The following is a 13,318-nucleotide window of genomic DNA, read 5'->3' as shown; positions in this document are numbered from 1 at the left end:
TCCAAGAAATGTGGGACTATGTGAAGAGACCTAATCTACATTTGATAGGTGTACCTGAATGTGACGAAGAGAATGAGAATGAATCCAAGCTGAAAATACTCTTCAGGATATTATCCAGGAAAATTTCCCCAACCTAGCAAGGCAGGCCAATATTCAAGTCCAGGAAATACAGACAACATCACAAAGATATTCCGCAAGAAGAGCAACCCCAAGGCACATAATGGTCATTCACCAGGGTTGAAAAGAAGGAGAAAATGCTACAGGCAGCCAGAGAGAAAGGTCGGGTCACCCACAAAGGGAAGCCCATCAGACTCACAGCAGATCTCTCGGCAGAAACTCTACAAGCCAGAAGAGAGTGGGGGCCAATATTCAACATCCTTAAAGAAAAGAACTTTCAACCCAGAATTTCATATCCAGCCAAACTGAGCTTCAGAAGTGAAGGAAAAATAAAATCCTTTGTGAACAAGCGAGTACTCAGAGATTTTGTCACCACCAGGCCTGCTTTACAAGAGCTCCTGAAAGAGGCACTACACATAGAAAGGAACAACCACTACCAGCCATTCCAAAAACATACCAAATGCTAAAGAGCATCAACAAAATGAAGAATCTGCATCAACTAACGGGCAAAACAGTCAGCTAGCATCAAAATGGCAGTATCAAATTTACACATAACAATCCCTAAATGTAAATGGGCTAAATGCACCAATCAAAAGACACAGACTGGCAAATTGGATAAAAAGCCAAAACCCATTGGTGTGCTGTATCCAGGAAACCCATCTCACATGCAAGGATACACAAAGGCTCAAAATAAAGGGATGGAAGAAGATTTACCAAGCAAATGGAGAGCAAAAAAAAAGCAGAAGTTGCAATTCTCGTCTCTGATAAAATAGACTTTAGGCCAACAAAGATCAAAAGACACAATGAAGGACATTACATAATGGTAAAAGGATCAATGCAACAAGAAGAGCTAACGATCCTAAATATATATGGACCCAATACAGGAGCACCCAGATATATAAGGCAAGTTATTAATGACTTACAAAGAGACTTAGACTCCCACACAATAATAGTGGGAGACTTTAACACTCACTGTCAATATTAGACAGATCAACCAAAGAGAAAATTAACGGATATCCAGGACTTGAACTCAGACCTGGAAGAAGCAAACCTGATAGACATATACAGAACTCTCCACCCCAAATCCACAGAATATACATTCTTCTCAGCACCACATCACACCTACTCTAAAACTGACCACATAATTGGAAGTAAATCACTCATCAGCAAATGCAAAACAACTGAAATCATAATGAACAGTCTCTCAGACCATAGTGAAATCAAGTTAGAACTCAGAATTCAGAAACAAACTCAAAACCGCACAGCTTCATGGAAACTGAACAACTGGCTCTTGAATGTTGACTGGATTAACAATGAAATGAAGGCAGAAATAAAGAAGTTCTTCGAAACCAACAAGAATGAAGACACAACATACCAGAATCTCTAGGACACGTTTAAAGCAGTCTCTAGAGGAAAATATGTAACTATAAGTGCCCACATGAGAAGAGTGGAGAGATCCAAAATTGACACCCTAACGTCAAAATGGAAAGAGCTGGAGGAGCAAGATCAAAAAAACTCAAAACCTAGCAGAAGACAAGAAATAACTAAGATTAGAGCAGAACTGAAGGAGACAGAGACACGAAAAACCCTTCAAAAAATCAATAAATCCAAGAGCTGGTTTTTTGAAAAGATCAACCAAATAGAACACTAGCCAGACTGATAAAAAAGAAAAGAGAGAACAACCAAATAGATACAATAAAAAATGATAAAGGGGAAATCACCACAGATTTCATAGAAATTCAAACCATCATCTAAGAATATTACAAACAACTCTATGCACATAAACTAGTAAACCTGGAAGAAATGGATAAATTCCTGGACACCTGTGTCCTCCCAAGCCTAAACCAGGAGGAAGCTGAAACTATGAATAGACCAATAATAAGGGCAGAAGTCGAGGCAGCAATTAAGAACCTACCACACAAAAAAAGCCCAGGTCCAGATGGGTTCACAGCGGAATTCTACCAGACACACAAAGAGGAGCTGGTACCATTCCTTTGAAACTATTCCAAATAATTCAAAAATAGGGAATCCTTCCCTAATCATTTTATGAGACCAACATCATCCTGATACCAAAACCCGGCAGAGACTCAACAAGAAAAGAAAACTTCAGGCCAATACCATGATGAACATAGATGCAAAAATCTTCAATAAAATATTGGCAAGCCGATTACAACAGCACATCAAAAAACTTATCAAGTAGGATTCATCCCGGGGATGAATGGACTTGCGTATGCTGGTTCAACATACGCAAGTCTATAAACGTAATTAACCACATAAACAGAACCAAAACCAAAAACCACGTGATTATCTCAATTGACGCAGAGAAGGCATTTGACAAAATTCAACAGCCCTTTATGCTAAAAACCCTCAATAAACTCAGTATTGATGGAATGTATCTCAAAGTAATAAAAGCTATTTACAACAAACCAACAGCTAATATCATACTGAATGGACAAAAACTGGAAGCATTGCCTTTGAAATCCGGCACTAGACAAGGATGCCCTCTTTCACCACTCCTATTCAAAATAGTACTGGAAGTTCTAGCCACAGCAATCAGGCAAGAAAAAGAAATAAAGGGCATTCAAATAGGAAAGGTGGAAGCCAAATTGTCTCTATTTGCAGACAACATGATAGTATACTTAGAAGACCCCATCGCCTCAGCCCAAAAACTCCTGAAACTGATAAGTAACTTCAGCAAAGTCTCAGGATATAAAATCAATGTGCAAAAATCACAAGCCTCCTCTACACCAATAACAGACTTAAAGAGAGCCAAATCAAGAACAAACTGCCATTCACAATTGCTACAAAGAGAATAAAATACCTAGGAATACAACTTACAAGGCACGTAAGGGACCTCTTCAAGGAAAACTACAAACCACTGCTCAACGAAATAAGAGAGGACACAAACAGATGGAGAAACATTCCATGTTCATGGTTAGGAAGAATCAATATCGTGAAAATGGCTATATTGCCCAAAGTAATTTACAGAATCAATGCTATCCCCATCAAGCTACCTTTGACTTTCTTCACAGAACTGGAAAAAATCACCATGAACTTCATATGGAACCAAAAGAGAGCCCGCATAGTCAAGTTGATTCTAAGCAAAAAGAACACAGCGGGAGGCATCACGCTACTGGACTTCAAACTATATTACAAGGCTACAGTAATCAAAACAGCATGGTACTGGTACCAAAACAGAGATATAGATCAATGGAACAGAACAGAGGCATTGGAGGCAACACAGCATATCTACAACCATACAATCTTTGATAAACCTGACAAAAACAAGCAATGGGGAAAGGATTCCCTGTTCAATAAATGGTGTTGGGAAAACTGGCTAGCCATGTGCAGAAAGCAGAAACTGGACCCCTTCCTGACACCTTACACTAAAATTAACTCCAGATGGATTAAAGACTTAAACATAAGACCCGGCACCATAAAAACCCTAGAAGAAAATCTAGGCAAAACCATTCAGGACATAGGAGTAGGCAAGGACTTCATGACCAAAACACCAAAAGCATTGGCAACAAAAGCCAAAATAGACAAATGGGACCTAATCAAACTCCACAGCTTCTGCACAGCAAAAGAAACAGTCACTAGAGTGAACTGGCAACCAACAGAATGGGAAAAAATTTTTGCAGTTTACCCATCTGACAAAGCGCTGATATCCAGAATTTACAAAGAACTAAAACAGATTTACAAGAAAAAAACAAACAAGCCCATTCAAAAATGGGCAAAGGATATGAACAGACACTTTACAAAAGAAGACATACATGAGGCCAACAAACATATGAAAAAATGCTCATCATCATTGGTCATCAGAGAAATGCAAATAATCAAAACTACATTGAGATACCATCTCACGCCTGTTAGAATGGTGATCATTAAAAAATCTGGAGACAACAGATGCTGGAGAGGATGTGGAGAAATAGGAACACCTCTACACTGCTGGTGGGAGTGTAAATTAGTTCAACCATTGTGGAAGACAGTGTGGCGATTCCTCAAGGACCTAGAAATAGAAATTCCATTTGACCCAGCAATCCCATTACTGGGTATATATCCAAAGGACTATAAATCGGTCTACTATAAGGACACATGCACACGAATGTTCATTGCAGCACTGATTACAATAGCAAAGACCTGCAACCAACCCAAATGCCCAACGATGACAGACTGGACTGGAAAAATGAGGCACATATACACCATGGAATATTATGCAGCCATCAAAAACGATGAGTTCATGTCCTTTGTAGGGACATGGATGAATCTGGAGAACATCATTCTCAGCAAACAGACACAAGAACAGAAAATGAAATACAGCATATTCTCACTCATAGGTGGGTGATGAACAATGAGAACACATGGACACAGGGAGGGGAGCACTACACACTTGGGTCTATTGGGGGGAATAGGGCAGCGACCGCGGTGGGCGGGGGAGCTGGGGAGGGATAGCATGGGGAGAAATGCCAGATGTGGGTGAAGGGGAGGAAGACAGCAAATCACACTGCCATGTGTGTACCTATGCAACTATCTTGCATGTTCTGCACATGTACCCCAAAACCTAAAATGCAATTTAAAAAATACAAAATTAGCCGGGCATGGTGGTACATGCCTGTAATCCCAGCTACTCAGGAGGCTGAAGAAAGAGAATCGCTTGAACCTGGGAGGCAGAGGTTGCAGTGAGCTGAGATCGCACCATTGCTCTCCAGCCTGAGAGACAGAGCAAGACTCCATCTCAAAAAAAGGAAAATAAAAAAGGTAAAAGATTTGTCTAACCTCATTGAAATGTTTTGAAAATGATGTCAACGCTATTTAGAAATGTGTCTCAGCAGGCTCTTAAGTTTTTGCTACAGAAGCTAGGCTCTGAAAAAAAAAACACTGCTATTCCAAATCTTCATGAAATATACAATATAGGTGGTCACCCTCAAACTGATTTTGGTGCATGGGTGGGATTACTAGAACCAAAGAACCTACTTGCTAGTATAGATTATAAATCTAAGTGAGAATGCATTTGTCAAGATAACACAAGTAATAACAGATTTAAAAAAATTTTTTAAAGCACCAATCTTGCATGCTAAAATTTAGAAGTAGTGTCATAAAATCTACCATTTAATTTCAAATAGTATATGTATGTGCACTATAGGTAGGTAGGTAGACTTGTAGTGTAAAGATGGTAAAATATTAATACCTGTTTAATCTATAGTAGAAAACATATTCTTTCAACTTTTCTATATGTTTGAAATTCTTATAATAAACAGTTGGGGGAAAAAAACTGAAAAGCACACCAGCATCATATTGTTAGCATCTATTATTGCTAACACTATAATGATTCTATTACCAGAAAGTAATGCAAATGTCACTGTTATAGATACTCAGAGATCACCACTGTGGCCACTGGGCCACAATTTCACCTTCAGAGTCAACCATCTAAGTTCTCCTTGCATTACACTTTCTGTGATACAAATCTTTCTCCCAATGAGACCTTATTTGAAAACCCAATATATAAAAACAATGAAAATAAAGCCACCCTGATAAAACAACAGTAACTAAGCATTTGACTTGTTTTGACATCTTTCATTACCAGCAAATCAACAAACATATTCTTGTTTTTTTATTTGGTACTATGAGAAATATTAAAATTAAAAAAAAAATTTAGAGTTGCTGAATGCTTAAATTAAAACATCAGAGGCCAGGCACCATGGCTCATGACTGTAATCTCAGCACTGTGAGAGGCTGAGATGGGCAGATCATTAGAGGTCAGGAGTTTGAGACCAACCAGCCTGGCCAAACCCTACATATACTAAAAATACAAAATTAGCCAGACACGGTGGCACGCACTTGTAATTCCAGCTACTCAGGAGGCTGAGGCATGAGAATCACCTGAACCCAGGAGGTGGAGGTTGCAGTGACCCAAGATGGTGCCACTGCACTCAAGCCTAGGAGACAGAATGAGATACTGCCTCAAAAAAAGAGACACTCAAAAAAACCATAACAATCAAATAATCCTTCAGAATCAAAAAATATTGAAGTTAGAAATGGCCAATGTATTATCTATTCAGTCTGTTTCCTTTTACTAAGGCTGAAATAAGTAAACAGACTAGTCTACAATGATGCAGCAAACAGGAGAAACAGAACTAGAGTCCAGGGTCCTGACTTAGCACCAACTGTTTTCATTTACTCTCTATAATATCACCACTAAGTTGGACATCTTGGTTTACGACCCCAATTGTAATTAACCTCTTACATTAAGACATAACTAGATGCTAAAGCCTAGCAAGGACAAAATCCTAGGAAAGGACTTAGAAGTAGCATTTTAGTCCAGTTATTCCAGTAGTGAGGTTTGCTGCTATCATTCTCTAGGAACCACAAAGAGATTTCCCAGAATGTATAGCTGGCCAGGTGGTGGCTCACGCCTACAGTTCCAGCACTCTGGGAGGCCAAGGCAGGTGGATCACCTGAGATTGGGAGTTAAGTGACCAGCCTGACCAACATGAAGAAACTCATCTCCACTAAAAATATAAATTAGCCAGGGATGATGGTGCATGCCTGTAATCTCAGCCACTCAGGAAGCTGAGGCAAGAGAATCGCTTGAACCCAGGAGGCAGAGGTTGAAATCATGGCATGGCACTCCAGCCTGGGCAAACAACAAGAGCAAAATTTTGTCTCCAAAAAAAAAATAAAAAAAGGAATGTATAGCCTCTTCAAAGGTATCTGTCACTCATTCCACTTGAGGATTTAATTGGCTGTTTTTATCTAATGAAGTAACAGCAATTTAATTAAAATCAACCCATTATTTATTACCTAAGCAATCAGAAAAGAATGAAACTATAATATTTTGGGACAAAACTCTTTTGACCAAAATTTTATATAACTGAGCTCTCAGTCACTTTAATGTTTAGTATTGGTAGACAAATATCTACAGCAGTGATACCCAGTATAGGCCAACCTGTAGCTTCCCAAGTTCATTAATCCCTATTAAGGTATTTTATCATGCTAGACTTTACAGGAAATACAACTGTTTTATGACCCATTTTGTTAGTGATGACTGTAATAGAGCTCCAGTCCAGAAATTAGTGCCACTGGTCTAAAGGCTTATCGAACAGCTTAAATTTTTTTTTTTTTTTGAGACAGAGTCCCACTCTGTTGCCCAGGCTGGAGTGCACTGGCGCAATCTCGGCTCACTGCAACGTCCGCTTCCCAGTTTCAAGCAATTCTTGTGCCTCAGCCCCCTGAGTAGCTGGGACTATAGGCACGTGTCACCTAAATAGCAAGGCTATTTTTTGTATTTTTAGTAAAGACGGGGTTTCACCATGTCACCCAGGTTGGTCTCAAACTCCTGGCCTCAAGTGATCCACCCATCTCAGCTTCCCAAAGTGCTGGGATTACAGGTGTGAGACACCACGCCTGGCCTGAGGAGCTTAAATTAAATGCAAATGTAGCACTAAATGTAGCAAAAATTATGCAACATATTTCATGAACAGATTCCTAAACTTATTTTAAAATAATGCATACCTAGATTCAAAGCAAAATTTAAATAAAAGATTACCCTGAATAGCTGGGGGACAGATAATCAATGTCTGCTGAAAAGCATCGCCACAACCAAACTGAGCAGTTCCTGCCTGCAGAGGTATTCCATGGTGCACAACTGAATGAGCAGATGTGGTCAATGCCTGAAACAATCAGCACATTATACAGAGCACATTATATAGAGTAGTCATCTAAATGAAATACATACACTGTATAGACAGAATTCAAACACACTTCTTAAGATCATGTTTCTACAATTAAAATCTGCTCATACAATGAGAACAAAAACAAGCTGATGAAATTAAAATTTAAAAACTGATTCTACTGACCTCTACTTTTGGTAGAGTTGTGGCATAGAAGGGCAGGAAAAAGATATTCAGAGAGAGAGGAATGGAAAAAATGTATTTGAGTAGATATGTTCCAATTACTACCTTGAAATTTTAAGAGATTTGGTAAAACAGGTATAGTAAGGCCTCACTAGCACTGTACATTTTAACAACTGACACCAAACTTCCATGTATACCAGAAGTAAAATGAGCAATCATTTAAAAAAGACCGTAAGTTATTTATTACTACATATTCTTACCTGACTTCTTAATGTTCCAATTTTAGTAAAATTTGCAGTCAGTGTAGCAGTACTGCTTGAAGCAACTGATCTTAAAAGTGAAGTTTTGTTGTGATTATTTGTGTCACATGAATTTAGGTGAGACTTACAAATATCCATAATATGAAAACAGGACTTTACGCTGTAAAAAAAAAAAAAGTGAAGGTATTATAATATTATTTTAAATGCTTAGAGGAGTTTTAAATTGAGGTACATCGACAGAATAAAAAATTATTCCTAAAAGAAAAAAATCCTATGATTTGCACTTAATCTGCTTGTTTCCAATAATATTTCTAACAGGAAGTCTTACCAGAAAAGATTATGTTTCAGAGCAAGTAAATGTATATTTTCTGCAATATTTTTCTTAAGACAATAAAACAACAGGGCATTTTTTGGCTAGTATGCAATAATTTTATGACTCCCTATGTGAAATAATTTCTCCTAAATTTCTAGATCTCCACACCACTAAATTAACAGTACTGAAGAGTGGCTATCATGTTACTTTCAAAGTGACTGTATATGAAAAACATCAGGACAGTTTTTAAGTGTTTGAGGGGAAAATGTAACTGGACTGTATAAAAATATCAATTTTAAGAACAATTCACAATGATGAATACTGGATTCATTCCTATGTCTTCTTCATTTTTTCTTTTTAAATACTGAACGAAGCTGTTTTAAGTCACTTAAATTTACTCCCTTCATCTCCTAAAACATGTCTGGGGTTCAAATAATTTGTAAGATATGGCCAGTGCAGTGGCTCACACCTGTAGTCCCACCAGCACTTTGGGAGACCAAAGTGGGTATATCACCTGAGCCCACGAGTTTGAGACCAGCCTGGGTGACATGGTGAAACTCCATCTCTATAAAAAAATTAGCCAGACATGGTGGCACATGCCTGTAGTCCTAGCTACTCAGGAGGCCGAGGTAGGAGGATCACTTAAGCCTGGGAGGCAGAGGTTGTACTGAACCAAGATTGTGCCACTGCATTCCAGCCTGGGCGACTGACAGAGAAAGACCCTGCCTCCAAAACAAACAAACAAAACACAAAGAATTTGTAATATTTAAGGTCTTTGGAATTTTTGTATTTATTCTTCTTACTGACCCATGATCTAATGACCCATGAAAAACCTCCTTTCCAAAGACATAAACACAAGACCTGGCACGATAAAAACCCCAGAAGGAAATCTAGGCAAAACTATCCAGGACATAGGAGTAGGCAAGGACTTCATGACCAAAACACCAAAAGCACTGGCAACAAAAGCCAAAATAGACAAATGGGACCTAATCAAACTCCACAGCTTCTGCACGGCAAAAGAAACAGTCACTAGAGTGAATCGGCAACCAACAGAATGGGAAAAAATTTTTGCAGTTTACCCATCTGACAAAGGGCTGATATCCAGAATTTACAAAGAACTCAAACAGATTTACAGGAAAAAAACAAACAAGCCCATTCAAAAGTGGGCAAAGGATATGAACAGACACTACGAAGGAAGACATATATGAGGCCAACAATCATATGAAAAAATGCTCATCGTCACTGGTCATCAGAGAGATGCAAATCAAAACCACATTGAGATACCATCTCACGCCAGTTAGAATGGCGATCATTAAAAAATCTGGAGACAACAGATGCTGGAGAGGATGTGGAGAAAAAGGAACACTTTTACACTGTTGGTGGGAGTGTAAATTAGTTCAACCATTGTGGAAGACAGTGTGGCGATTCCTCAAGGCCTTAGAAACAGAAATTCCATTTGACCCAGCAATCCCATTACTGGGTATATATCCAAAAGACTATAAATCGTTCTACTATAAGGACACATGTACACGAATGTTCACTGCAGCACTGTTTACAATAGCAAAGACCTGGAATCAACCCAAATGCCCACTGATAATAGACTGAATTGGGAAAATGTGGCATATATACACCATGGAATATTATGCAGCAATCAGAAATGATGAGTTTGTGTCGTTTGTAGGGACATGGATGAATCTGGAGAACATCATCCTCAGCAAACTGACACAAGAACAGAAAATGAAACACCGCATATTCTCACTCATAGGCGGGTGATGAAAAATGAGAACACATGGACACAGGGAGGGGAGTACTAAACACTGGGGTCTATTGGGGGGAAATGGGGAGGGCCAGTGGGAGGGGGCGGTGGGGAGGGATAGCCTGGGGAGAAATGCCAAATGTGGGTGAAGGGGAGAAAGGAAGCAAAACACACTGCCATGTATGTACCTACGCAACTGTCTTGCATGCTCTGCTCATGTACCCCAAAACCTAAAATGCAATAAAAAATTTAAAAAAAAAAAAAATTAAATCAGAAACAGTCAAAAAAAAAGAAAAGAAAAACCTCCTTTCCTTCACAATACCGGAGAGGAAAAAGGAAAGCAAAAGTTGTGGGGCAACGATGTAAAATGGAAGCTGCAGGACTCAAAATATGATAGAATCTAAGGTCAATGAAAACTGAAATGTGACTTGAAAGAGAAAACTCTTATCATTTCCTTTTATATAAGCCTGATTATTAAGGTATGAAAGTCATGTATAATAAAACCAAAACCACTCAGTCTTACTTAGCATGGCATTTTGGAGAAGGAACTCTGGACTGCAATTCAGACTTGGATTCTAGTTCCCTGACATTTACTAGTGTATGTGAACTTGGTCAAGTTAGCTTAGCCTCTTTTGACTCAGGTTACTTGTATTTAATGAAGAAAAGTAATTTCTCTGATGCAGTGATTTTTCTATAGACTTATTTTTTTTTAGAAGCACTTTAAAAGATCTTAAGTAACATACTGGTTGCTATGAGGAAAATCTAGAAGATGTTTCATATTAACAAAAGGATGGTTCAAAGTCTCAGCTGGAGTAATTCTTAAATCTGCATCAATCAGCAACATTTTCTTCAACAGACTAACAAATTCTCTTCTATCAGCTTTCTCAGCCAAAAGATCACTTCCTTCCAAATCCATCACCGTGTTCACCTAAGAAATAAAAATTTCAAGCCATTAAGTAAAAATAAGTCAGAGAGAGTAGTATAAATTCCATAGTTAAAAAAGAAAACAAAAATCACAACACAGGAAAGGAGAGAGAACTACAATTATCTTAAAACAAAGAACAATTAATATTAACAAATCCTCAAGATGTGTTGAGGTACCACATAGGATTCAAAGGATAAAAGAAGATTTTTTAAATTAAACTATTATCTATTTCTAATGAAATATAGGGAAAAGAAATCTGTTAGCTAAGGGGATTTTTTTCTTTCAAAGCAAATACTTTTTTACTAAAGAATAGAATAGTTAAATTAAAATTTTGATTACAACAAATGCAATTTAGTTCCTGAAAGGTTGAAAATAGAATCAATTTCATTTGAAAAACTTAATAGCATGGACTCTATAGCCATTTGAAAACTGAGTAACATGTTTTGGGCCCCTTGGTATTCAAGTCTACCATCTAAGCATATAAGACTAACAAATGTGGCTATGGTACTCACATGCGCTATATCATCCAGACTGTTGAAAATGTATTTTCTGGCTTCTTTAGACTTCATTCCTGTCTCTGCCTCATGCTCTTCCAATGTCTGATTGCATATACCAAAAGGAACAAAGAATATATTACTACCCACAACATGCAAATTTCTTTAATCCTGGCACATTTAGTCTAATATATTAAATATTCTAAGGCAAATAGTAATTTCAAAAGAGTAACTATTAAAAATGTATTTTTAAAGTATATGCAAAAAAATGAGAATTGCTTGGTTCAGGCCAAGAAAAATATTACAAACATAACACCAATATGGTAAAACCCCGTCTCTACTAAAAATACAAAAATAAGCTGGGCATGTGGGCGTGTGTGCCTGTAGTCCCAGCTACTAGGGAAGCTGAGTCAGGAGAATCGCTCGAACCCAGGAGGCAGAGGTTGCAGTGAGTCAAGACCGCGCCACCGCACTCCAGCCTGGTGACAGGAGCAAGACTCCATCTCAAAAAAAAAAAAGAAAAGAACTAATCATGTCAATTATTGAGGATTTACTGATTCCCCCAAAGATCTTAGCACACTTGGGATATGTAATAAGAGATTAGATTCAGTCCTTCTATAAAGTGTAATGATGTAGAACTGAGAAGATAAACATACAACACAAATGTAGTTATACACATGAAAGTTTTTAAAAATGTAAGATGAATTAATAATTATGTTGTTGAATTAGAGAGTACGTGAAGTTATGTTAAGAGGGCTTTCTTTTTAAAGAAGGAAGGAGGCCAGGCACAGTGGCTCAGGCCTGTAATCCCAATACTTTGGAGGCCAAGGTGGGCAGATCACAAGGTCAGCCTAGCCAACGTGGTGAAACCCCATCTCTAATAAAAATACAAAAATTAGCCGAGCATGGTAGCAAGCACCTATAACCCCAGCTACTCAGGAGGCTGAGGCAGGCAAATCACTTGAACCCAGGAGGCAGAGGTTACAGTGAGTAAATATCACACCACTGCACTCCAGCCTGGGCGAGAGAGAGAGATGCTGTCTTAAAAAAATAAAAACTGAAAAAAAAATAAAGCAGGAAGAGCCAAAAATGAAAATTCAAAAGAAGGAAGAAATGTAATAAAACATAAATAGACATGGAAGGTATGATGCATGCATGAGGCATCTTCGAAAATAATTCTTCTAAATATTCTATTTTTTAATAAATTACCTTTAATCTCCAACAAGAATGAGACATATCTGTTTCTTTGCAAAAAAATCTTGTGGATTTCGTGCCCACGTTTAACAACTGTTCTCCTGGTAAACCTTGAGTCTGAGAAATGTATCGAATCTGAAAAATAATTTACAGAACAGAATAGTTTATTCTTTCATGTGACAGAACACTTAAGTCAGACACTAGGCTATACGTTAAGGCAGGTATGAAAATACATAGTCTATGCCCTCAAGAAATGCAATGTCTAGTGGAAAATATATATAGAAACAATTATAACACAGAATTATAAGTATCATAAGAAATGCATGTTTGATAGACAGAAAAGGCATAGAGCTAAACTAATTGTGGTCAGGTAAAGTTCTAGAAGAGGTGATGCTCAAGTTTGGTG

At 38.0% G+C, this 13,318-nt stretch overlaps 1 protein-coding gene across 12 annotated transcripts in view; it reads right to left on the bottom strand.

Annotated features, from left to right (window-relative positions):
- The window catches only part of HIPK3 (homeodomain interacting protein kinase 3), a 109,064-nt gene that overhangs the window by 14,350 nt on the left and 81,396 nt on the right, over window positions 1-13,318 (bottom strand). For all 12 annotated transcript variants that reach the window (XM_017977999.4, XM_054240742.2, XM_017978001.4 and 9 more), the window contains 5 exons: window positions 12,928-13,047; window positions 11,737-11,823; window positions 11,043-11,227; window positions 8,231-8,390; window positions 7,664-7,787 (listed from right to left, as the gene is read on the bottom strand). In XM_017977999.4, the coding sequence (XP_017833488.4) occupies window positions 7,664-7,787; window positions 8,231-8,390; window positions 11,043-11,227; window positions 11,737-11,823; window positions 12,928-13,047 (676 nt within the window). The remainder of the gene's footprint in view (window positions 1-7,663; window positions 7,788-8,230; window positions 8,391-11,042; window positions 11,228-11,736; window positions 11,824-12,927; window positions 13,048-13,318) is intronic.

This window comes from Callithrix jacchus, chromosome 10 (genome assembly GCF_049354715.1).
Source record: "Callithrix jacchus isolate 240 chromosome 10, calJac240_pri, whole genome shotgun sequence".
Taxonomy (NCBI): Eukaryota; Metazoa; Chordata; class Mammalia; order Primates; family Cebidae; genus Callithrix; species Callithrix jacchus.
Note: the sequence above shows the minus strand (reverse complement) of the source record. Positions and strands in the feature narration are given on the sequence as shown.